This window comes from Hyaena hyaena, unplaced genomic scaffold, assembly GCF_003009895.1.
Source record: "Hyaena hyaena isolate Hyena2069 unplaced genomic scaffold, ASM300989v1 scaffold_1129, whole genome shotgun sequence".
NCBI classification, from domain to species: Eukaryota; Metazoa; Chordata; class Mammalia; order Carnivora; family Hyaenidae; genus Hyaena; species Hyaena hyaena.
This window is the reverse complement of record NW_024081761.1, coordinates 113,564-140,147: the sequence shown is the minus strand read 5'-3', so window position 1 is coordinate 140,147 and position 26,584 is coordinate 113,564. Positions and strand designations below refer to the sequence as shown.

The 26,584-nt window shown below is 46.0% G+C and overlaps 1 protein-coding gene across 4 annotated transcripts in view; it reads left to right on the top strand.

Moving 5' to 3' along the window:
- Window positions 1-26,584, top strand: part of PPFIBP2 (PPFIA binding protein 2) — a 147,803-nt gene that overhangs the window by 63,509 nt on the left and 57,710 nt on the right. For all 4 annotated transcript variants that reach the window (XM_039222436.1, XM_039222438.1, XM_039222437.1 and 1 more), the window contains exons 4-5: window positions 18,957-19,049; window positions 24,502-24,615. In XM_039222436.1, the coding sequence (XP_039078367.1) occupies window positions 18,957-19,049; window positions 24,502-24,615 (207 nt within the window). The remainder of the gene's footprint in view (window positions 1-18,956; window positions 19,050-24,501; window positions 24,616-26,584) is intronic.

The following is a 26,584-nucleotide window of genomic DNA, read 5'->3' as shown; positions in this document are numbered from 1 at the left end:
TGGTGAGTGACTTGCTTTAGGGAGGCCCCTGGGCTTTCAGGGTCACTGTAATGACTCCTCTTTGTGTATCCCTTGTGGTTCCTGAGCGCTCTTTCCAGCAGTGGGTCTAAGGCCCATCCTGTAAGGAGGACCTACGACCTACCCTCCCCACCCACACACAAATGCCCCTTGAAGGGAGGATTAAACCTTTCCTAGTAATTGCATAGGCCAGAGAAAACCCTTTGGGAGTCACAGATCATTTTGATAGTCTGAAAATAAATTTTTCAGAAAAATAGTACTTCTGTATCCAAATAGTACTTTGTATGCATTTTATGAACATATTCGGGGGCTTATCGAATCCCCTGAGCCTGCCTGTGAGCTTCTCCTGGCTGCGATGGCCTTCTGAGGGGGGTGGTGCAGCCATGGGTTTGTCCTGCCAGCGAGATGACCGGGCCATGCCCGGGCCAGCTGTCACCTGCGGGTCAGTGAGCAAAAAGGTGCATATGGCTCCAGTGTCCTGTCTCAGCCCACCAGCCACACACATGCCCAGCTCCTAGGTCTTTTGGAGTGTTATTTTGTGAGTTTTCTGTTGATTTATAAAACACTTTTTTTTTTAAAGGCTGACGTAGGAATTGCTACTTGAGGACACCATAAAAATATGTCGAGAATTTAGCTGCAACTTGTCTGGATTCCTCCCTTCTCTCCTTTCCCTGTCTCCACCCTCCCTCCCCACATTCATCACACATGAGATGAGTTAATAGATGAAAATCCACTCAGTGGAGCACCTTTACCCTTGGGAAACACCCCTTCAAGACTCCTGTTCTCTGGATAGAATCTTAGGCTTATCTTGCCAGTCTTTCCGTGCGAGCTTCACTCTTTCACTCAAAGAATGTTTAAGTTCTTCCTGTGTGCCAAGAACTGCACCAGGCATGGAGGTCAGAGCAGCATGTCAGGGCTCAGACACATGTTCTCCAGTCTGGTGCAGTGCACAGACCTGTCAACAGTATATAACAGGGCAGGTGGTAAAGTGGAGAGGGGTGTGACCCGAGCCAATCCCCACGGGCAGGTGGGAGCTAGCAAGGTTGAGAGAAGCTCCCTTGGCCTTTCTTGCCTCCTCTCATACCAGAATCTACCGAGGGTACTGAGCCCCTTCCAAGGGGAGCATGGGCTGGGACTGTGCCCTGCTTCTCCTCATCCAGCCCCCAAAACAACTCTTGCCTCCTCTTCCCTAGAATCCCAGAAACACCTTTACCACATACCGTGTGGTAACTCTGTATTTACTCAAGGCAGGAAGGCGGTTTCATTGGCCTTGGATGCTGGCAAATGTGTGTTGCCCAAATGAATTCTTCCTTCGGCTTTCCCAGTCTTTCAGACAGGAAAGAGGAAAAACAAACAAAAAAAACCTCACCTACCCCTGCAACCTTAGGTATTCCACCAACACATCCTATCCTGGCTCTGGTCCGGGAACTTCGACCAGGTGGGGCCCAGGCCTCTGTCGAACTGGGCCAGAGGCGAGAAGGGCCCAGAGCCCAGTGTGGGGACAGCAGAGCCTGCTATTCCTTTCCAGCCTCTGATCTGGGTGTGTCTCCAGGAATTTACTCCTCCCCTCGTGCCAGCTGCTGGCCAGGGCCCTCCCGCCGCCCCCGATTGCTGTGACTAGGCCAGCCTGCTGGGGACCGCGCTGCCAGGCCAGGTCTCTGTTCTTTTTCAGGCAGTGGTAGAGGCTGAGGCCATGCGAGGGGGCATGCCCACACCCAGTAGAGCCTTCCCTTCAGGCCGGCAGTTCCAGGAACCCCCCTGGTGACCCCCGAGGGCATCGGCAAGGCCCACACAATCACAAGATGTACATCTGCAAGTCGTTTAGGGCAGCAGCTCTCAGGGGCCTTGCGTGTAACCACATTCCCGCTGCACCCACATCAAGGGCTGCTTTCATAATTGCCCTAGCCAGAGGCCACGTGCTAAGGGCCAGGCAAGGGAGAAAAGCTGTGTTTAGGGGAGCTCTCAAAGGAGTGGGGTGGGGGGCTGAAGGTGGAGGGCAGCCTAGGGGGTGGGGTGGGGAGCAGTGCTGGGGAGGCCACCCTGGAAGGCCACCAAAGGAAGACAGACCATTCCCTGTCTCCATCAGCTACTGCCTTCCCAGGGCTCTCCCTAAATCTCCTGGGCACACACATGAGGTGGCCTCACCTTCCCCCCACCTCTGGCTTCAGATGCAGCTAGTCTGGAGTGAGGGACGGCCAGCAAGGCCTGGGACTTCACAGGAACTGTACCCATCCTGGTGCTAACGTGCCCCAGGGAGCCCTGGTCGTGGTGGCTGATGGCAGCACCGGGCCAGACTTCTCCAATGGCAGATTCGCCCCTGGCAGACGGTGCCACCAGTGTCAAGGACAGCAGACACCCAGCGGGGCCAGGAACCCAGACTGGAGCCGGTTCTGAATGTGTTCTTTTTTTGGAAATGACAGGCTTTCCTCAGGGCCCAGCCCGACGCCCGCCTGGAAAAGGGGTAGGCGTGGGCTTCAGGGTGGGGGTCAGGCTGTGTGTGGGAACCAGCAGCTCCTCCAAGAGCAGCGCTTATTTTTAGTCTTCTCCCCAGTCCCAAATAAACTGAGAGCAGCTGGGAGCCTGTGGGTAAATGCAGAGTGGAGCAGAGACAGGAAATCGGGGTCTCTCGGTAATGAGTTCCAGCCACTGCAGAAAGGGAAGCCAGACGAGGAATTTTCTTCAGGACTCTTTCCCTCTGGCAGGCTCTGGTATTATCACCAAAAAGAATGTTGCTGTGTGTGTGTGTGTGTGTGTGTGTGTGTGTGTGTGTGTGTGTGTGTGTGTTTACAACCCCTGTCCAATTCTGTCTTTTTTTTCCCTACCTTTTTGCTAGGTTTGATTGCTCTGCAGGCTCTGAATCCCAGAGCTGGTACGTGTGTGTGTCTGGGGGCGGAGGGGGTGGATACCGGAGCAGCACGGTCCAGTCTGAGCCGTTGTGTATCTGAAACTGTTTAGGGAAAGGCTGAAGGACGCAGGCCAGGGAAGTGGGGGAAACTTGAACACAGCTTGACGTCCCCAGGGGGAGGGGGCAGAAGCAAGGAAAAGGAGAAAATTTGGTCTCTGGCCAGAAAAAGAGCTTTTTCAACCAAGGAATCTAACTGCTGACATGGGTGCCCAGCATGGATGGGGACATTGATGTTTACAAGCATTTTGCGTGGCTGAAGAGGGTAAGTGACTGGCTGCTTTATCCGGGTCTCCCTGGAGATGAGGGCAAGAGAGATGCTTGGGAGGGGGGTGGGGAGGTAGTATTTGTCCAGCAAAGCCCTGTCGTGGCCAAGTTCTCCATGAGAATCTAATTATAGGCACTAGTGGAGAAAACGGTCAGCTGTCTTTGTTTCTCTCCTGACATTCTGGTGAATGAGCCTCTGTGCAGAAAGGCACGAATAGGGTGAAGAAAGTTAGTTATTTTAACTTTGGCATTTAAACACTTGGAGGCTGCAAACACTATGACCAGAAAAAGGTGCCCCCACTGTCTTTTGGTTTGAGGACACAGAGAGGAAGCTGCTGCCTTTCCAGTGCACTGAATTCAGAGCTCGTTGAACTTCCCTGCTCTGATGTTATCCGATGGTGTTGTTGCTGTCTGCCCGGAGAGCTTCTGTGTTTCCGGAGGAAGGATCCTTGGGGAGAGCTCTCTTCTGAAAGCTCTGAAGCCAGGGGTTTGGGTTGCAAGTTTCATGCCTTTTCTTTGGGGGGATGAGCTCAAGTGTGTGGCGTGAGCGATGAATGAATGAATGAAATGAATGTCGGGGCTGGAATAGCATCAGTGATTGCAGAATTCAGGCTCTTCCCTCCTTTGTGACCGTCTTTAAACTGGCTAAGATGGTTGTCCGTTTCTTTTCACACTGAGCCTGGGTGCTTCTCAGAAGCAGAAAGGGCGAAAGCAACCAACAGATAAGAGATTTGACATTGTAAGTGGGGAGGAGCAGGAGGGACAGGAAGTGTCCGGCTTGGAAGGGCCCCAACCCCAGCCGCCACACACGGGCCCTGCCGGCTTTTGTGTGCACCCTCTGCAGCGCTCATTCTGCAAATATTTATAGCGACAGGGGCACTGGGTGTCCGGTGGTGAGCAAAGCAGAGTCTGTCTCTGCCCTTGTGGATCCGCCATCCAATGTGGGCGACAGAGGTTAAACTATCCTGGGAAATAAGCTTGAAGTTACAAGTTTATTGCAGTGAGGAGCAGAATTGTGAAACCTGCTAATAGCCACCATGGAGGGGGTTGAATGGGTGAGAAGGAGCAGTCAGGGGGCTCTCCGAGCAAGGAGCACTTCACTGAAACCTGAAAAGTAGGAGTGAGTCAGGTGAAAAATGGGGTGAAGGATATACCAGGCAAAGAGGCTAGTATGTGTAAAGGTCCTACAGCAAGGAGTTGGGCAAGCTTCAGGACTGAGATAAAGCCGGTGTGGCTGAGCTCCGAGATGGGGGAGCTGGCAGACGCTGGCCACACAGGGAGGTGAAGGGAAGGGTTGGGGGGGACATGGCTTCTATGATAGGGGACTTGTGGCAGGGAAGTGACCTGGTACACGGGCAGATCCAATTTGTACTTTAAGACAATAACTCTAGCTATGATGTCGTGTAGGGCAAGCTGTGTTGTAAGGCAGCTGAACAAAACTAGAGCTTTGGGACCAACTGGTACAAACCCTTCATTTAACAAAGTCTGGGAGGGGCTAAGGACCTGGTGATTATTAGTGTTTAAGATAGCCATGGTGCAGCCTGACCTTGAACCCTGCTTTCTTCCACTCCAGTTCTTTTGCCTCCTCTATTTTGCCAAATATGTAGAAAATTATTGGTTTAGAAGCCAGCAGAAACCCTGTCTGTGCTCAGCGCCTGCTCAGCTTTGGGAATGGGACGCTGCAGCCAGCAGAGAGCATGCTGCCGGGACCAGACATCTTGGCAAAGGTTTATATCCATTGTCTTAAGCATTCAAAAACCTTCACTGGAGATCCTGGGGGAAATAGGTGAGAAGCACACTTCCCATTGCTTAGTCTGTTTTTCCTCTATCCAAAATGAAGCTTTTTAACCAGGAGGTCTTCCAGCTGGGATGTGCCATATCCCAGTGGATATAACTACATACCTTGTGCAGAAGTTGTCTGTAGTGGAACTGATTTTGCATGCACTGCGATGTAAGAAGGCCCTTTCTGTCCTGAGATCCAGGCTTTGCACACTGGCTCCTGTGCATAGCTGGAAGTCTAGCAAGGGGACTTCAGAAACCCCTAGGATGACTCCTAGCAAGACAGATTATTTTTCTTCTACTTGTAGAATGCTAAGGATCATTAAAACACAAAGCACAGGGTATTGGATATGACGTAGGCAGCATGATGAGAGTATCTCTCCCCTTAACAGATTGTTCTCTTTTAAATCCCCTTAAAAAAATCCTGACACCTTGATCCTAAGCCCCCAGGACTTGCTGTTAGTCTGGAAATGAAAGCCCGGGCTCCCCTGCCTGCTTGGCTTTTGAGACATTTTGCAACTTGGCCTCAATTTACCTTTTTAGTCTCATCATGTATATCTACTCTGAGCTCCCAAGTGTGTTCTCTCCCTCTTCTGAGCTTGTGTCCAGCATCCTCCTAATTGCCACCCACTTTGTCTGACTCCATCGAGGCTCTTCTTTTTCCAGCACTCCTTTGCTGGCCCCATCCCTGTAATGGGCTCCTCAATCACAAGTATCTAGTACGTCCCATCTGCTTGGCTCACACGCCTCTTTTCCCACTCATCCTCAAGCCAGGGTGGCTTGGAGAGCTGGTTTCTCTTGGCCCAGGGTTTTGAAGGTGGAAATACTGTCTCCTTCATCTTCCCATGCAGAAGGGTCACTCTAGAAGAGGTGCATGAGGGGTGGCCTGGAGCACAAGCTAGCAGCCCTTGCCCTTTGACCAGTCCAAGAGGGCAAGGCCTCGGAGCAAGACCAAGTCTTTGAATTTGGGAGCTAGAAGGAAGCTTGGAAAAGGGACATTGTTCTGTGGCCTTTGGGGGATGGGATAGTGTGTATTATCATCATTAAGAACACGCAGTCTGAAGTTAGGCCTGCATTGGAACCTTGGCTTTGCCACACTTACTATGTGGTTACTATAGATTACTATGTGATCTCTGGTAGATTACCTCAAGCCCTAAATTTCTTCCTCTATGAAGTAAGGAAGATAATAGTGCCTGCCACATACAGGATCAAGTAAGATAATGTCTGTAGAATGCTACCTTGTCTGGAAGAAACCTTCACTAACCGTTAACTCCTACTAGACATTATGAGGAAGGGGGGGATTGAGAGTGAAATAGTGGGACCAGTTTGGTTCTCTCCTAGCAGCACATGTTAGACCATTGATTCTTTCGGCTCTCAGCCCCTTTCTGCATTCTGCATCGAGGTCTCAAACCAAAGACCTAAGAGAGGCAGCTGTGTCCCAGCTCCCTGTGAGTAACTAGAGGCCCCAGCAGCTGCTCGCTCTGGCCAACTTGGCCATGGCTGCTAAGGGAAGGCCACCCAGAGCTGCTCCTCCAGCTCCAACAGGAAGAGCCCAGGGACAAGGTAATCTCCTGCCACAAGCATCCACAGGGCCTCTGCCTCTCAGCTGTTTGGTTCCTGATTGACTCACAAACAGCTCACACCTGCCCTGCTTTGAAAACAGTGGATCCAACCCACAGAGCCATGAAAGAGTCTCTAAAAATAGCTCCAGGCAGGGTCTGTGGGGCCCACCCCCTGCCCTCTGAGTGAAGCTTATTTTCCCAGGAACAGAAATACCACCACTGTCAGCATCTTCACACTGCTGCTGGCTTCTAGTACTTTCACTGATTAAACTAACTTCCAGCCCAAAGTCACAAAGAAAAAGGAATTACCATGGATCCTCTATGCAGTGAGCTTGCGTTCTGGAGTAGGATGTGGGATGAGCTCCAGCTGCTAATGCAAGATTTCATTCTACGTCCTCTGGCATTCAAATGGTTGATCCAGTAGCCTGGGCCAGAAGGGCTGTAAGCTGCAAGGACTAAGAGACACACAGGCATCCTAGCTGCAGACCTTGACTCTACTGTGGTTGGACTGTAGTGCAATGGGGGAGAAGTAGGCAGCAGCCTCTGTGAAAGCTGCTCCTACTGGCTGACAGCACCCATCCTGGATCCAGCTGCCTGGGCTCACGTCTCCACTCTGGGTGACCTCAGACGATTTTAACGTTGCTGGGATTCAATCACCTTGACCATAAAATACAGATAAATAATTTGATATCAATAAAGTGCTTAGGAAATGCATCATAAGCATTAGTTATGGTGATGATCTGGGCCATAACTGACTGCTGGATATGTTTTTCAAGACCACGAGGGAGGATAACAGTGCGTATGGTTACTCAAAGATTCTAGCTGTTTACAGTTTTGTATAGATACATCCCATCTTTAGCCAATGTACCCAACATGCCCACCCATCCTATTCCTCAGTATAATTCAGGAGCTGGAATTCTATCATCTCTGACCTCTGGCACCTGTGACTCCTTCTGTCAGAGTCTTGGAGAGGCCCTCAGGCCTCTTTCCCAGCAGGGTTTAACAAGGTGACCTACCAGGACATACCAGGACCACTTGCTGAATAGCTTGCGGATCATGTAGAGCAGCACAGCCATTGGTAGCTCCCCAGATGGGCAACAGCATTTGGGGATCCCAGACTCCTCCCTGAACTCTCCTCTCTGAGCTGATGTTACCACCTACTTTGCTGGAGGAAAAATAGCCATCCATAGATGAACCTCTTCTCTTCCCTCCCCTTCACCACAAAATAACTATGTTCACGGCCACCGTTTTCAACTTCTGTTTCATGGGCCAAGGCTACCTTGGGATCTTGTCCTCCTGACCCAGTCTGGTTCCATGGCCTTTCATGCCTCTGATTATTTCTTTTCTCCCCTCTTCCCTGGCTGCTTGTCCGTGTCCTTGGCAGAAAATGCTTCTCCTCTGATCTTAGAGCATGACAAATTATGACTGTCTTTGACTCGGTAGTTGCCTCTCCAGTCTGCCTAATAACTTGTCTGCCCTTCACCATCAGGAATCTTGAAAGAGTGGGCTGAAAACTTACCATTCTACTCTTTCCTGACCATTCTCAAACCCATTGTACACTGGCTTTGCCCCAATGACCTCTCTCAAATTCCTTCTATAACATTCTTACTGCCTCCAATTCCCAAGAAACTTTTCCTATCCATTTCCCCCAGAATTCATTCCCATTTGGGAATCTCATAGGGTTAACAGGATTCTTGTGACCAAAGGACCCTTTCCTCACTTTGGCCTTCCACCTAATACCATGTTTTCCACCTATGGATCTTTCTCTCATGCCAGTTTGACTATTGGCTCTTCTGAGGGTCCAGACTATCCAAAAGGCACTGGGCGCTTACTTCGAATGTCTCCAGTCATAGCACGTTCTCCACCCCAGCACATGACGCTGTCCCTCTGTCCCTGAAAATGTAATTAATAACAATGAGCCAGTGTGTCTGTTGGCATTGGCAAGATGAAAAAGTGCACCACTCAAAGAACCTCCTGTTCGTACTCTCACCCTGGCTTTAATATCCTCCCTTCACAAGATATCAGCACACTTACAAAGGCCACTTCTCCTGAAGCTCAGCACTGTAGGTCCCTTCTCTTTCCAGCCACCTGATCAAGAGATTGTATAGGGACCAAGCTTATCCAAGGCTATAATTTTGGAACAAGATCATGGTAAATCAAATGCATTTATTTCACTCCAGATCCTCCTTGGGGTGATCAATTAGGAGACATCATGTGTATCACACCAACTCCTTAATTAGGGAGCTTATAGGTAGATGGTATTCACTGTATCTTTTGTTTTCTGTGTTAGTCTGGGAGAAGCCAGAGTGTTTGAAGGGTAGTTGATTGTCATGGCTTTGTGGATAGTCTTTGTTGAGAAGACTTTCCAAAAATGCTGCTCTCCCATTCTCTTGGGGAGGGGGGGTTCCTTCATAGCTTTCAAAACTCTTTCAAGCAGTGACTCCACTATAAAGCCTGTCTTCTCCCTTGAGGGTATAATCCATTCATCCCTCTCCTATACCACTGATGCTGCCTTATTCTATGACTATACATATCACATCTCCCTCAGAGCTCTCTGAGGGCGGGGACTGAATAATTTGTTTAGCACAGAGTGACACCTAGTACATATGCAGGAATATTTGAGTCCTTGAATGGATAAGTGTAGAGTTTGTGATTACATGAACTTTAGTTGACCAAACTGTTTGCTATTTATGAACTTTGCTTTGCTTTCCCTTAAAGGTGGGCATTTAGATCATCTGACAGTGACACTTCTACCAGCAACATTTATCCTCTTACATATAATTGAAACCAAGAGGTAGAAGGCCTAAAGAAGTCAAGGTCATGATAAGATCTCTCGTTGGACTCCTAGTAGTTAAGACGCCGATTGCACTCATACTACATCTGGAAGAAAATTTCTTTAACTCTGTGCCAAAAGTAGTAAACTGGCTTGACTATTCTTTGCCTAGGAAAGGTAGAATTGGTCCTGGGAACAGTTGATTTTATAATAACTTCCAGAAAACCTTTAACTCCCTAATCCAAAAACCTAGGGAGACTTTCCTGTTTAGAAGCACCCACCTACACTCCTACTGCTTGGTTTCCTTGGTGATAGGTAACCTGAACTATGTAACAGGAATTGAGGATAGCCCCTATGACCCACTTCTTATTTTTTAGTCCTCTTATTTTTAAGGAAGGTCTACATTTTTCAAGTTTCTAAGAAGTCTGGTATGTGAGTGGTACTTCCGAGCTCGAAGTGTGGCCTGAGTGACTCTGACGTCCCTCCTGTGCCTGGCAGCCATGACTCACTTGAAATTGCTTTTCTGGATTTGACAAAATCCTTGACCATGCAGCCTGGAAATACTACACATTTTCTCTTGTTTTCTTATTCAGTAAAAACACCTGTCATCTCACATTCCTAATGACTAATGAAGGGAGAGCCTTATCCAGTACATTGTTCAAAATCTCCATGTATTTACGAGCAAGAGGCCATCATATAAAATGATCTGACCAGTTGGGACAGTATTTGAAATGTGGCCAGGATCCTGAGGGGACTGAAATTCACAGCGTATTAGAAGCACTGAAGGAAATGTGACTTTATCTTGTGAAGACTACAGATCTTGATATCAAAAAATGGGAGGAAGGGAGGCAGATGTATTTTGGAGCCTAAGGCAGTAGCTCTGAGAAGTAGCTGTTGGCTCTGAATAACACCATGGTGGCTAAAGCTGTCACACTACACAGCCAACTGCCTTAGGATTTCCCCACACACCTTGCTTGCATGCCACATGATGCCCTCATGTGACCTCTTGCCTGCCCTACTTGATTGTTCTGGAAACGACTCTTTCCCCATGTTCAGAGAAGTGAGGTGCTGACAGGAGGTCTCCTAGCATGTACCAGTCAGGCGAATACTGTAGAAGTGGCCTACCCAGCATCGCTGTGAGTGGACCAGACCAAACCATGTGTGAAGGGTGTGCTGTTCTGGTAGAAGCTGTCTGGAAGGCGAAAGAGTTCTCCTGGGAATTCTGTATGGCTCTTGGCTGTGGCATCAAGCACTCTTCTCCAGAGCTCTGCAGAGACCTAACATGGCCCTTCCTTGGCCAAGCTACAATGGAGGGACCAGGCCAAGAGTGAGCAAGCATCATGGAATCTAACCAGCCACTAGAGTCAGAGGGTGATGGCTCTGGGGAAGCTGCCAGGGGTGATTTGGCTGGTATGCTCATGTTTAACTTAAATTGGACCTGACTCCCAGACTGGGACAGAAATAAACATTCAAGTTTTTATGATTGGTGATTATCAGCTATTGAAATTCTCATTGCACCCCTTTATAATGTATGTAGTACATATTACTTCCAGTATGTAGTAAATGCTCACAAGAAGGAAAAAATTGTGGTCCTGTAGATCTGACTCAAAGCATGGGCATCTCCTCAGGGACAGTGGAAAAGTGAACACATAGCTGTTTATGCCACAAGCATGATTCCCAAGCTCTTAGCTAGCAGTGGGTTCTATGTTGTCACTTGGGCCTTTTTTTTTTTTTTCTCTTTATAGCCTGAAAGTATTTTGGTTATTATTCCCTTGGGCTGTTTGTACAGATCTTTACAGATACTTCATAGGTGTCCTGATCAGAAACATTGCCTTTTTGTTCTCTTACACAAAAAGGATGAATTAATTAAAACTGTCAGTACAAGAGATGAACTGCTTGTAACTGTACTTTGGTCTTTTAGCTTAAACAAAGCCATTTAAATGATTTCCATATTTCCACCATCATTCAAAAGCTATTTGTATTAGACAGGAAATATTAGAACATCCCTCTATAAAGAATATTCTGTGCTCTTATTCCCGCGGATTTTGCAGTTTAATGACCTAACTGACTCTCTGCACTGCGCTTTGAGGTATAATTTTTTCCATTTGAAGGATAGGAAAACCTGAAATGAGATGACCTACCTAGGATCACACATGGTTCGTGCAGACCTGCCTCCTAGCCATCCTTAGCTTTCATTTTGCAGAGATCATGCCTGTGTAGGGGGAGGCTATAGGAATTATGCACATGCATATGGAGGCCCCACAGCAATTCCAGATGATCTGACCAGTTGGGACAGTATTGTCAATTACAGATGGGCAAAGGGTGGGTATGGGAAGCCCAGCTCTTGGCCTCCCAGCTCCAAGACTTCACATTTGTACAGCGTGTAGGATATGTCAGTCTTTCAGTATAACTTTTTAAATTGTGGTTGGGTGTTTTCATGTTCTTAATACCCTTTGTGTATTCATTTCCCATTCACCCTTACATCTTTTGCTCTACTTTACCTTGCTATTTATTGTTGTTTTAATTTATTCCCCCCCCCATACACATACATCCAGTTGATACCCATGGTTCTATTGCATCTTGTATTATTCCCTGCCTTAACCTTCTTTCTCTACATGGGAAATAACGGAGGCCAACAGATGGTGGATAGGAAGTCTTCCATTTCACACATGGAGGAGATGGAGAGCCATTTTTATCCCAGTGCATCCCACACAGACACACTCTGTGCTATACTGGCTCTCACTAATGATCCTGGTATTAACTATAGTTGGCTCAGAACTGACAATTCTTTCTTCAACTGCCCATTCAAGGAAATCTGCAGTAGGCAGAATTTCTTTGTAATTTAGTATCCTATCCAAACATCAGGAATTCTTTCTTGTTTCCAAAGGAGTAGATTTCAGCCCATTGATTTATCACCTTTCAAAACAAATACATGAGACAGGGCTTTTGGTTAGAAGCAACAGAAACTCAGTTTGAACCCAGTGCAGGTTAAGGAGGACCATGGGGGAGAAGAAGGGGAAAAATAGTTGGAGAGAGGGAGAGAGGCAAACCACAAGAGACTCTTGAATGCTGAGAACAAACAGGGCTGATAGGTGTGAGGAAGAGGGGAAGGGGGGTGATGCGCATGGAGGAGGGCACTTGTAGGGATGACAACTGGGTGTTATATGGAAACCAACTTGACAATAAACTATTTAAAAAAGTCGGGGGGGGGGGGAACCAACAGGAAGGACAGAAATCTGCCACTGCCTTGAGACCATGTAAATCAGAGATGAGAATGCCACCAGTCTCTTTCTTGTCTTTTGTGTTTCCATACATGTTGGCTTCTTTGACTTCTACTGCAAACCAGCTTCTCCCACAGAATGAGGACATGGCTACTGACAAACCTGAGAACCTTCTAGCACAACCACTACCATTTTCTATTCCCAAGTTTAAATTTTCAGTTTAAAAGGATCCAACCATCCATGCTTTGGATCAGATGGCTGGGAAGGGTGAGAATATCTCTAAGAAGGTGGCAGCCCTCACCTGTGCCATGTGGTTACAGTAAAGGTGATGATCCAGCCTATTTTGAACAGACAGTAGATTCCAGGGTTCAGAAGAATTCTCTGTATTGGTCTTCGTTTTTCCCCCCTGAACAAGAAAGCAAGGGGGAAAATTGACTAGTCTGGAGGGCTTTTGTTTGTTTGTTTGTTTTTATAACTATTAACGGTTTCTTTTTGGGGCCTTAAACGTCCACAGATAATCTCATCCCTAATTAAAAGGCAGTGTCCCCGAAGACATGGAATGCCTACTTTATTTCTTGGATCTGTTGGCCTTCAGCTCTCTGTGCATGAGGAACTTACCAAGAGTAAGAAGCTTATTCACCAACCTTTGGAAGAGGTGGAGGCCAGACTCAGTCTAGATTAGGCTAGTGTCCTTGTTTGGCCCAAACCACCCTTTATATAGAGACTGTCCTTGCTGGAATCTTCCTGGTCAGTGCTCTCTTTCCTAGACACACAGTCCGCTCTCCTCCCTCTCCCTGCCCTCCTAACCACTGAGACTGATGAACTCTTAGGATCAGCTCCATGACCCCCAACCGTAGAACACCCCACAAGGCTGCTAAATCATCCTAAAGCCTCTCTTTTCCACTTAATAATGGCTTAGAAAATAGCCCCACCTTAGACCATTGATTGTTGGAGCTCTGTATTATGCTTGCCCAGCTCTAGAAGCAATAGCACTTGGGGTCTTCAAAAAATAGATCCATAGCCTACCAGAGTCACAGTGCTGTGTTTTCTCTGTTCCTGAGGACTCTCAGTAACATCACTGTCAAGGAAGTCCTTGATCTGATAGTTCTGGACTGTGTTTCATACTTGCCTTCAAGAGTTCTGGGTTTTAGAAGATGGATTTTCCAGATTCTTGAGAGCAATGCCTTGATAAAGGCAAAGGTGGTTTGGATTCAATAATCCTGGCTAAAGTTACTCAGTATTGACAACATCTATACAAGAAGAAGTTCTTGTGATACAAGAGAGGGAGCATGTTTCACTGTGACATTCAGTCAAGATGCAAGAGGACATGGAAATGTCAATCTCCACCTGCCACGTCACCTCCATAGAGTACACAGATACCTTGCTTCCATGCAGTATCTCTTGGTCCCACACAATGTATCAGGTAACTAACCTCAATTATAGATTTGGCAACAGCTCTGACCATAGGAAATTTGAATGAGAAGATCCATTTTTCTTTTGTCACATTTGTAGAAATAACCATCAAAACACAAGAGAAAATCAGGGGCACCTGGGTGGTTTAGTCGGTTAAGCGTCCGACTTTCGCTTAGTTCATGATCTCGTGGTTCGTGGGTTCGAGCCCCGCTTCGGGCTCTGTGCTGACTGCCAGCTCAGAGCCTGGAGCCTGTTTCAGAGTCGTGACTCCCTCTCTCTCTGACCCTCCCCTGCTCACGCTGTCTCTCTCTCTCTCTCTCTCTCCTAGAAATAAAGAAAAACATTAAAAAATTTTCTTTAAAAAACAGAAGAGAAAATCAAATCGATGTATATCCCACCTAGTACATTAGAAGTCTTTTAGGTCTAGCCTAGGGGCTGATCTCATTAATTGAATATAAATAAGAAAGATGTTGTTTTTACTCATCAATAGCATAAGCATTCTCAATAGAGTAGAACAGATTAGAACTCTCCTTTAAATTCACCTGTCCTGCCGGAGTGTGGAGGAATAGAAATTTAACATGTAGCACCCTTCAGAATTTGACTTGATTGTCTTCCCTTGGTTGGATGCCAGCATGGGTGTCTTAGTCCAGCCTCGTGCATGGAGAGCTGGGCAGCTACTCTATCACTGATTTACCTCCTAGAGAACATGGACAAGAGTTTTCAGAGATGCTGAAACCTGAGTCACTCAGGGACTCAGATCTCTGAATTGATCTGAGCCTTCTATTGCAATTCCACTGTTAGAGTTAGGGAAACTGGTGTACCCTCTGATTAAACAAGCTCTTTTTAATTTATTTTTAAGATTTATTCATTTTTGAGAGAAACTGAGCATGAGGAGAAAGGGGCAGAGAGGAGGAGGAGGAGATAAAATCTGAAGGAGGCTCCAGGCTCTGATCTGTCAGCAGAGCCCAACACGGGACTCAAACCTCCAAACCATGAGATCATGACCTGAGCCAAAGTCGGATGCTTAACCTACTGAATCATCCAGGCACCCCACAAACTCTTTTTTTTTTAAATAAGACAAGACAAAGTTGTGTCCTAACTCTTCTTCTTCTTTTTTTTTTAAATTTTTATTTATTTCGAAAGAGCAAGAGAGTATGAGCAGTGTCAGAGCAAGGGAGAGAGAGAGAATCCCAAGCAGGCTCCATACTCAGTGCAGAGCCTGATGTGGGCTCAGTCTCATGAACTGCAGGATTATGACCTGAACTGAAGTCAAGAGTCAGACACTCAACCAACTGAGCCACCCAGGCACCCTCCCCCACCTCTTTTTAAGCATGTTTCTGAATAATTGGAATGACATTTTCATAACCACGTGTCTTTTATGTCCTAACGAAATCCTCCCCTTCAGCTGATAAATATTTGCATTCAATGAGATAATGCTAACATAATCCTCTTCTTGGCTCTGTTCTCAGATGCTTTTCAGGTTCTTCAAGTGGAGATGGTGTTTTATCCTGGTCTGTGCCTTTCTAAGGGACTGCAGTTTTCAAGATATCAATCTTTTCTATATTGTGAAGACCTGGCTCTGTGTGTCAGGAAAAACAAAGAATGGCGATACTGCAGACTTACGTCTGGGACGTTATCTCCGTCTCACTGCCATTTAATACTTCTTGAAAGCTTGCTGGAGAACAGTAGTGATTTTGGTAGACTGAATGAGAAAGGCAGATGTACTATTACTCTAGAACCATGATTTGGGACAAGGGAGGTGCCTTTCTGCCTTGAGCATTACTGTCACGTGGACCAGTGTGACTGCTGGGGGAGAGGGTATGCCCCTCAAGACTGCTATCAAAGGAAGCAAGTACCCAAAACCACTGTTGTTGGTACTCAAACAGTGTTCCTAGATCTTAAAATGTATTTTAACTATTCAAGAAAATATTTGAGCATCTTACAAAAATGTTTATGGATGAGATAAACTCCCACCTTGACTGAACCTCCCACCCCCAGACACATCCCCGAGAGAGAGCACTGTTCTAGGCTATGTGGTCTTCCAGATAGTTGGTCTGTTTATTTTCATACATCTGCCATATACCCATGGAGCTGTGTAGTACTGTTTTCTAATACCACATTGTATGGTTTGTTGGATATTGCTATTTTCACTCTCTAGGATATCTGATATTTTTTTGGTTCACAAATATCTACCTCATGCTTTGAAATGACACAAACTGTCCACACTATGGATGAACCATAGTTTGTTTAGCCTCTCCTTTATTAATGGACATTTAGGTTCAGATAGTATTTTCAAACTTTAAGTGAATTTTCATACAATCCCAATATCTAAAACAAAATTTGTACTTGATCTCTTTAATTAAGCTACAACAGAAAATTTACTAATTTACTACATAGTCACTTAGGCAAAATATCCATGTATACTTCATTAATACACTTGGTGCCTTGGTTCCTTCATTTGCAAAGTGGAATCAGAATAGTACTCATCTTACAGGATTATGGGAAGTATTAAGAGTTAAGGCATGTAAAGTACTGTCAGCAGTACCTGGCTCATGTCAAGTACTATGTAAGTGCTTACTATGTATCTGCCGTACTTTGCTTGGGCCACACTGGATTGGTTCTCCATTGAATTGCTTTGGCCTTTAGCCCATATGATTCCTTAACCTCTGACCTATTTAGAGGGTATCACAGGAAAGCAGTGAGTTCTCCTGGGCTCTGTTTACTCTGAGGATACCATCATGGATGTTGGGATGTTTATCCCATTGCATAGAGTCTCTCTGTGAAAATCTGGAAGTTTCTCCCTTCTTAAGAATAGTACTGTTTCTCCTGGTTTGACTTTATTTACCATACTGATCAATGCATCTTGTAACTCCCTGCACTTCACTTTTTCCTTTGGCTGCTAGAGTGGATCCAGGTTCATTTTTTGTTTTTTGTTTTTTAAATCTACTTCTAGCATCTGTTACTCTGTGGCATGCATTTTGGGTACTAACTGAACTTATGACATCAACTTGCATTTTGGCCAGTTAGTAAAAACAGCTGTGCCTCTGGATGATTGTATGTGTCGACCTATAACGTCAGGAACCTACTGTGCTCCATTTGACTGAGGCACAGTGGTGTGGTGGCTTGCTGTAGTCGTCCCTTGGGTCTTCTCTCCTTCCCTTCCTGATGGAGAAGTGGCAGCTACGGGGGTGGGTGGCCCCATATGTATGCTGACTTTGGCACTGGGATTGGATGTGCACATCTTCCCTTGGGGGCCTGGGTCCTTTTCTGGCTATGTCCTGAAAATAACCATCATGTGAGTTCTTTGACAGAGAAGCATTTGGCCTGCTGTTGAGAATTATCGTCCTCTCTTTTTAGGTTCTGAGAAAACGTAGGTTATAATTATATCCTTGTGTACTAGTCAGAATTTGACCATGTGAGGACCACAATTAATGTAGCAACAATAAACTGCCATCAACACAAAGAAGTCATTTGTGATTGTTAAGGCCCTTTGTCTTGAGTATGAAAGAGCTTCCATAACAATGAACAAGATGCTGACTGGAGAGAGGCAGGAGTAAGGGTCAGTGGTTGCAGCGGGAGCTGCAGGACCAGCTAGCCTCTGTCTGCTACCTTGTCCTAGGATATGGCTCCTGGGCTGGCCCTCCCGCTCCACCTTCAACAGCCCATGCTTCTCTCACAAGTGGGACTCCAGGGCTTGAATGCACAATGCTCAGTCCCTGTTTTTGCTGGAGATCGAGGCCCAGCCCTGCCCCCTGTCCTTACCTCATCAGTGCATCAGGGAAGGGGTGGGACTAGGGCAAGGAAGACATTGGGTTGGCAAGCCCATTCTGAAGGTTGGAATGTGGGGAAATGAGCTCAGGAGAAGGGGGCCACCTCTGGGCCTGGGTTCCTCTCTAACGTGCTCTTTTGCACAACGGTGACTTGCATTTGGAATCAGGAGACTGCCTCATAAACCTCAGAGCATTTACTCCTCTAGACTAGCCCAGATTCTGATGATTGTCACTTCCCCATTTAGCAATCAGATCTGATTTTTCAGGCTGCCTCGCCCCTGAATGGCCTACCCTGGGCCTCTTGGTTTCCGCCTTCCTTTAAGTATGGAGGGAGTGTTGGTGGCATTGGGCCAGCTCAGTCACATTAACAGCCACCTCTGTCCCTCTTCCCTGCCTACAACCAGGTCAGACCCAAAAAGTGACTGCAGCCTCCTGTCTCTTGCTCAGAGCATTTTATGAATTCTGCCTCCCATCTGCCGTTTCATATCTTCATCCTTTACTCTGTTTTCTGGCTTCTGGATCTTTCTGTTTCCTGTTAGCCCGTTGAGGTCCCCCTGGCTATCATTTGGGGTCTTCTCAGGATGTTTCATCTTTCCATATAATGTGAGAGCCGAGAGAAGTAAGCACGCAGCATGCCAGCCTGGCCTGCTCCAGCCGTTATGGAGGGAGGGATTGGCCACTCCTGGAAGACACGTGTGAGTGGATGAAGGGCCTTGTGGCTGGCATCCCCCATCTTCTGTGTTCCCTGGGGTGCTCAGGATGGGACTCCATGCTATGAGGTGTGCTGTGGCTCTGGAGAACCCTGGTGTGAGAGGAGAGACCGTGATCTGTGTAGGACTTGTTCCCACATAGTTCCTTGGTGAATGGTACCAGTTCCCTGGCCTCCTTAAAGAGTAGACTCATTGCCGTTGGTGCCTCTGGCAGGCTCTGCCTCCACCTAAACCAGACCCAACACGCCCAGTCAAGTCAAGCACCACTGGGTCTGGAGTTCCGTTGAGGCCTTCCTGGCCAAGGGTGAGGTCATCGGGGTGGGGGAGGGGGGGCGATTTTGCCAGGTTTCAAGGCACACCTTTCAATGGTCCTCCTCATAGTAGTTTTGAAATCTTGTGGTTTCCTGTTTAGGTGGGTGGTTTTATACATGCAACCAGCGAAACTGTCCTCACAAATTGCATACTTCATTTGGAAGTTGGTGAGATGTTTTCCCAGCCTTTTAAGTGTAATTCTTTTTTTTTTTTTTTCTCCTCTCTTTAGTCCCAGGTAAATCACCACAGTGCTGCTAGTAATGAAACATACCAGGAACGCTTGGCACGTCTAGAAGGAGATAAGGAGTCCCTCATTTTACAGGTGGGTCCTTTTTCATGGGAAACGGCTTATCCTGTTCCCTCTGCCTCTGTAGGTGCCCTAAGTGGAAGAGGAGTACAAGAGGTATTTTTCCTGTTGGATTTTTCCTGCTCCTGAAGTGTATGTTCATTAAGAAATACTCTTCCTGAAACAAAGCAGAAAGTAGCTGAAGCCACAGTTAAACTCTGGACTTGGCTTTCGGGCTGCATATGCGTTCATTTACTCATCTTGTGCTCAGCAGAGCCGGTACACTGGAAGTTCTGGGGCCAGGCTGATTAACGAGGTCTGGCCTCCAGGAGCCCAGGAGTCTTCTTAGGGAGATAAGTGTGTCCCCCTGTCTCTAATAAAACAGCCATGAGTGATATGGACGTAAGGGTGGATGCTGACAGGATCAGGCCCAAATTGTCTGGAGCTGGATCTAGATGGCTCACTTTGAGGCCAAATCCCCTGGTGCTGGTAACATGTGCTAATGAACCTTTGATGACTTTCTTGCTTCAAAGAGAGGAACTCCAAAACTTACAGGGAAAGATAGTCAAAGGAACATTTCCGGTTCTGAAAGCGCCTGTTCCTTGGCAGGACGTAAAGTTGACCATGCTTGCACGAGGCGTTTTGTTGTGATAGGGGCCCTTGGCTGTGTTAGCTCTCACAGGCATAAATCAAGCATGTGTTCAGGGTCTGGTATGTATCAGACACTGTGATTAATGATTTGGAGGAAAAGAAGGTACATATTCCAATCCTGGCTCCTTCAAAAGCCTGAAGGGTGCTAGACAGGGCTTGTAGTGGATCGGGAGAGGGGGCAGGTGGGGTTCTGGAACCCTCCACTGTGGGCTTTAGCTTAGAGCACTGGAATTAAGAGGCTATTTGGCTTTTTTCCTTCTATTTCATCTTATTATTTCATCTTACGAATGTAAGAATAATAAATGATTATTTTAGATATTTTTGGAAAGTTAAAAAGACTTTAACATTTTGGTCTTTTTTTCCTAACCTTTTTTCCCCTGTCCTTTCTCTATTTTAAATAACTAAGCTTAGACCAAATGAGCAATTATATAATTTTAAATCTTCTTTTTTTTCCCCCATTAATTTTTTAATTAAAAAATATTTGAGGGGCACCTGGGTGGCTCAGTGATTAAGTGTCTGACTTCAACTCAGGTTTGTTCATGAGTTCAAGCCCTGCATCGAGCTGTCTGCTATCAGCATAGAGCCTTTTTGGATCCTCTGTTCCTCTTTGCTCTCTGCCCCTCCCCCTCCCATGCTTGTTCTGTTTCTCTCTCTCTCTCAATAATATATAATAAACATTAAAAGTATGTATGAGTGACCACAGTTTGGCAGACACTGGTTTTAGGTGCTAGGGTTGCAGCCATGAAGAAAATAAACTAAGTTGCTGTTCTTTTAGTGTGTGTGTGTGTGTGTGTGTGTGTGTGCGCGCGTCCGTCCAGTAAACCAATACATAAAATGTTTCTGGCAGTGATAAATCATGTGGAGAAAAAGAAAGCAGAATAAGGATTGTGTAGTCAGGAAAGACCTGCCTGATAGGAGTCCTGAAGCAAGTGAGGGAGGGAGCCCCGTGGATGCCCAGAGAAGCACATTCCAGGCAGGGAGGTTGGTCCTGCACACATCCTGATGGGGGAGTGTGCTTGATGTATAGGAGAAACAGAGAGGGTCTGTGTAGCTGGAGTGGATGACCGTGAAGAAGTCTGGTGGGAAACTACCTTCAGAGAAGTGGGAGGGGGCAGATTACATAGCACATTATATAGCACATATTTTAAGGGATGCATTTTGAAACTCCATCCCAATGACATGATTGACCAGAGTTTCCAGTTTAAAATTTTGTGGCAAAAAGCTTGAACTCAGAAACCTTTGAACCAGGAACCTTTGTGGCTGAAATCACACATTCCTGTTCAAAGGCACACAATTTAATTAAGTCCTCTGTGATAACGTTCTCTTTGACATTCATGGTTTTGTTTTAAACCCGGAATCCTTGAAGAATCCTTATTTCAACAGTCCTACCACAAATGGGAAACTAATCACGGAAGTCAGAAGTGGATCCTAGCGGTTTCTATTCCAAGAGCTTGTGAACAGACTTTCTGAGCTGCTGGTAGGTGATCGCCCTGTTTTGTGGTGGCCCATGGAGATGCTTAGACCCTCAACATGGTAGAGCCTCTTGCTTAACATACAAGGCAGCTCAGCCAGACTGAATTAATTGAAGTGCTTGGCCCAGAATGTTTGCCTAGATCTACTTGTAGAAGAACAAGGCCAATCATGTGTAACAAATCACTTTATTTTCAGAATACTTTTTAAAAATTTTTAAATTTATTTTTGAGAGAAAGAGACAGCACAAGCAGGGGAGGGTCAGAGACGGAGGGAGACACAGAATTCAAATACAGGCTCCAGTCTCTGATCTGTCAACACAGATCCCGATGCGGGACTCGAACCCACAAACCGTGAGATCATGACCTGAGCCGAAGCCAGACGCTCAACCGGCTTTAAAGCATACTTTAAAACCAAAACCAAAATCTTCCATGCTCACCTTGGCAGCATATATACTAAAACCAAAATATTTTATATCTTCATCAGAATGTAATTTTTCAAGGCAAGGATTTTCACCCCCTCCCTTTTTTGTTTCCACTTCTGTAGTCCCTGCCCTCCCCCCCATTGCCTAAAGGTATGCCTAGCACATTGTAGGAACTCAAAAAGTATTCGCTTTTATTGAATAAAGGATCTTTATACATTTGTCCCAATTTTCTGTGCCTGTCTCCATGATCCTTCTACTGAGTATTAAAGTTCGTAAGGAAAAAATAAAAAAACAAAAGTCTGTAAGGACACTATAGCCCTGTGTGTCTTGAGCCTTACACACAGCTGAGCTACAGGCTGTGGAATGCTGGAGACCACATATTACTTGTGAGTACTGCCAGCGCATGGCCCTGAGGTGTGGTGCAGATGATGTGTTAATCCTCATAATAAGATTAACCACAGTGCAACCTTCCCAAACAAACTCTGGAACCCAGGGGGTTTTGAAAGGCCACCCTCTGGAAAGCAGAGGTAGTAGCTATAAAAGGCCAGGACTACTGAGAGTATTGGGTCACAAGGACTGAAAACACCACCATGAAGCTTTGTGTTCTAGATGGGCCTGACAGAAGGCACCTGTTTCCAGATTATAACTGGAATATTAGTACACTCCGCAACAACTCCAAGAATAGGTTTCAGTAATTCATAATAATTTGGGAACATAAAAATGGAAAGCTTAAACCAACGGAATGGGAAAAGATAGCTGCAAATGACATATCAGATAAAGGGTTAATATCCAGAATCTATAAGGAACTCACCAAACTCCACACCCGAAAAACAAACAACCCAGTGAAGAAATGGGCAGAAGATATGAACAGACACTTCTCCAAAGAGGACATCCAGATGGCCAACAGACACATGAAATGATGCTCAGCATCCCTCCTCATCAGGGAAATACAAATCAAAACCACACTGAGATACCACCTCACACCAGTCAGAGTGGCTAAAATGAGCAAATCAGAGAACTCGAGATGCTGGCAAGGATGTGGAGAAACGGGCACCCTCCTACACTGTTGGTGGGAATGTAAACTGGTACAGCCCCTCTGGAAAACAGTGTGGAGGTTCCTCAGGAAACTAACAATAGAACTCCCCTATGACCCAGCAATAGCACTGCTAGGAATTTACCCAAGGGATACAGAAATGCTGAGGCATAGGAGCACATGTACCCCAATGTTCATAGCAGCACTCTCCACAATAGCTAAAACATGGAAAGAGCCTAAGTGTCCATCAACAGATGAATGGATCAAGAAGATGTGGTTTATCTATACCATGGAATACTACATGGCAATGAGAAACAATGAAATCTGGCCATGTGTAGCAACATGGATGGACCTTGAGGGTGTTATGCTGAGCGAAATAAGTCAGGCAGAGAAGGACAAATATCATATGTTTGCACGTATAGGAGGATTAGGAGGAACTTGACGGAGGAACAAGGGGGAGAAGAAGGGCGGAAATGGTGGGGGAAAGGGAGAGAGGCAAACCATGAGAGACTCTTGAATGCTGACAAAAACTGAGGACTGATGGATGTGGAGGGGACGGGGGATGGGCATGGAGGAGGGCACTTGTGGGGATGAGCACTGGGTGTTATGTGGAAACTAATTTGACAATAAGGTATTTGTAAAAAAAAAAGATAAAGATAAAGACACTAAAAAAAATGGAAAGCTTAAAGTAGCAGTACTTAGATTTCTTCCCTTTGTAAAGGGAGCTTTATGATTATTTTTATTTTTTAATGTTTATTGAGAGAGAGCGTAAGTGGGGGAGGGGCAGAGAGAGAGTGGGTCCAAAGCAGGTCCCAGGCTCTGAGCTGCCAGCACAGAGCCCGACTCAGGGTTTGAACCCATGAACCATGAGATCATGACCTGAGCCAAAGTCAGACACTTAACCCACTGAGCCACCCAGGCACCCCTATAATTGATAGTTTATTTAAATGCTCATAAGTGGATTCACATTAACTCCTTCATGCTCCAGCTATCATTCCTTTACAGATTTGAGAAGTCATCTAAGATAATCTATATGTAAATGGCAATGACTCAACCATTGGTTAAAAACCAAAAGTGTCTAAAGGATCTTAATTTACTAGTCATTGATTTCTTTATTTGGGGAGGCCATCTAGTTTCTTTTTTCATCTTCCTGCTGTAAGGCACCTTTTTAATAAAAAGGAGGACCTGGGAGCAGTTTGCTACTTGAGCAGGCTATGGAAATCCTCTCTATTAGTATTTAGGGTATAATTTAAAGGGCTTCCTATAACTGGATCTTTATTAATCCCAAGAGATCTTCTCCATGATTTTTAGAAAGACAACTTTCCTGCCACTCTATGTGCAATGTGGCTTGTGTGTATTATGACTTAGAGTCATGTTTTGGCCTGTGAAGCACAAAAACCTTTCTGGAGCCAAGTTTTCTCAGTGCTAATACATGCCCTTTACATCCCACATTCCTAATTGCTTCAGAACACTCGCCTGATAGGTGAGCAGCCATCACACCCTTATGAGACAGGTAAGGTCATTGGTTAGTTTCCACAGGAGTTTGGATTGCTCTTCCACACGAGGTGGCAGAGCCCCGGCCTGCCAGAGGAGATATGCCTTGAGGTCCAGATTGCCCGAGTGAGTGCTGTAAGAGGACTAAGGAGCAGGAGTCCGGCCCGGAGGCAGCTCTCCTGACTGCCGGGTGTTTTTCTCTTGAGTGTGTCAAGAGCAGGAAATGTGACAACGTCAGTCAGGCAGTGGCAAGGTAAGAAAATAACTGGAGTTTTCACCACCCAGGACACTCACTTCCCGCACCTGCCGCCCGCCTAAAAGGAAAGCCCTTTTTATGTAAGGATCAGTAGTGTTGTTTCCCAGCAGCAGGTGAGCCACTTCTGCTCATCCACCCATTGCTTTATTTCCTGCGGCAGGTGAGTGTCCTCACAGACCAAGTGGAAGCGCAAGGAGAAAAGATTCGGGACCTGGAAGTGTGCCTGGAAGGACACCAGGTGAAACTCAATGCCGCCGAAGAGATGCTTCAACAGGTAAGGGTGCGCGAGCTGAAGTCCCTGGGGCTCTAACGCAGCTCATGTGTTCGAAAGTCGCTGTGTCCAAGTCACCGCTCTCACGTTCTGCATGTGGTGTTTGTACAGCAGGTGAAACCTGCCCCAACTGAGCTGCAGGGAGGGGCGGGAAGGGCTGGCCCGAGAGGAATAACCTGTTGAGCTAGTTAGACGGATTCCCAGGTGGCACTTTCTCCAGCCAGGTTCAAGTTCAGAGGCGCTGTGCTGACAAAGTCCCTCTTCTCACAGGAGCCACAGCTTGACTGTTGGTGGCATCTGGGGTTTTAGGAAGTCGGTTAGCTTCTTGAGTGCCTCCTTCCCATCTCCCTCTTCCCCTCCCACTCTGTAGAGTCGTCTTTGATAAAGCGTATTACTTACATAATATTTTAATATAATTTAATCGATGTCAACACGACAAATGGAGCTGTTCTCGTACCATTCACTTAGATCTCTTAAATGTCTTGGTTCCTTTTGGTCCTCCTTGTTGTCAGGTGTACACATAATTTACAAAGCTCTCTTCACAGGTACGATTTAGTCCTCTGATTCTATATGTTTATCGTCAGACTGAAGTTTTTTCCATTTGTAAATCTTACTGTATACTATTCTGGAGAGGCTTTTTTTAGAGGCTTTTTTAAAAATGAAAAGTAAGATAATCATTCTTCTGCCCTTGAACAGTTTTACCCTATTATAAATGATGAACTGCAATTTTTAGGAAGGGGTTTTGAATTTTTATTCAGGCTTTTCTGAATCTGTTGAGAGGCTGCTTAGAAATTCTATGAAATCTATCGAGATGGTCTCATTTTCTTGAATGATTCTTACATTTTCAGTAATTTTGGGAAACACACACATAAACTTCAGTCATGGTTTATGCTTTGTAGCTCCTGGAATCGTCCTTGTCACATAGGAGGTGCTCACTAATTAGTTAAAGAATGACAGTCCCTTAACATGAATGGGTTCCAGTAGATGACTGCTTATATGTAATCCTTCCCCCAAAGCTTGAACATTTATCGTTGTCATTACAGCACAAAATTCAGATAGCGTCTTGATCAAATGGTAATGAATAATACAGGCTTTTGTTTGACCTTTGGTCTCAGGATAAACGTTTGGTTCCCAAGTATTTCTTAGTTTTGAGTGCATTTGAAGAACTTTTTTTAAGTCAGTATTTCTGTGCAGGTGTCCTCAAACTAGTTCCAACAGCTCAGAAGCGGTATGCTTTCTAGTTTGCTTTCTTTTCATCTCTGATTAATAAGTTACCACATTCTTGGCTCCATTTGATTTTCCTATTTAAATTGAGTGCATTTCTCTTGCTCATCTATTCCCTGAGCAGCAGGAGGAGTTGTTTATTTTTTTAAGCTGGATCTTTCTTTTTGAAAACCAGGAAAGAAAATGGCCCGATGGAAAGATCTCAAAGGGTGGAAAAGCATTTGCACAGAGTGATAGAGGTGTGGCTTTGAGGTGAGGATGAGGAAGGAAGGTGATGGATGAAATAGTGCAAAACCCCAGATAGAGAACAAAGAAGATTTGAATGTGGAAGGGAAGGTGTCAGGAAAACATCAAGTTGATGTTTCAGGAAGGCATTGCCTGGTGGCAGTCCCTGGAATCGGAGGTCAGAGAATGGCCGCATTTGGTGCCTGAACTACCTGACCACCTGTCCCGGCTACTTTTCCAGGGCTGCCCTACACCCCTCTCTGTTCAGTGCTTCTGCTCCCTCATCAGCATCTCTGGGCCAAGGAGTCTGGTGTCGGTTCCCAGCTCCACCGAGGCAGGCTGTCTTGTTCTTCTAAGCATCAGCCCGTAGACCAGATTTTAGACTTTAGAAAAAGTCTTAAGCTCAAATATCTTTTATTTCCTATTTATTCTCAATTTGTGTGTGTGTGTGTGTTGTGGGTGAGGTACCAGGCACGTGGTTTGCGTGTGCCACAGAGGTGGGTGTCTTGGCTTGGTATATTTT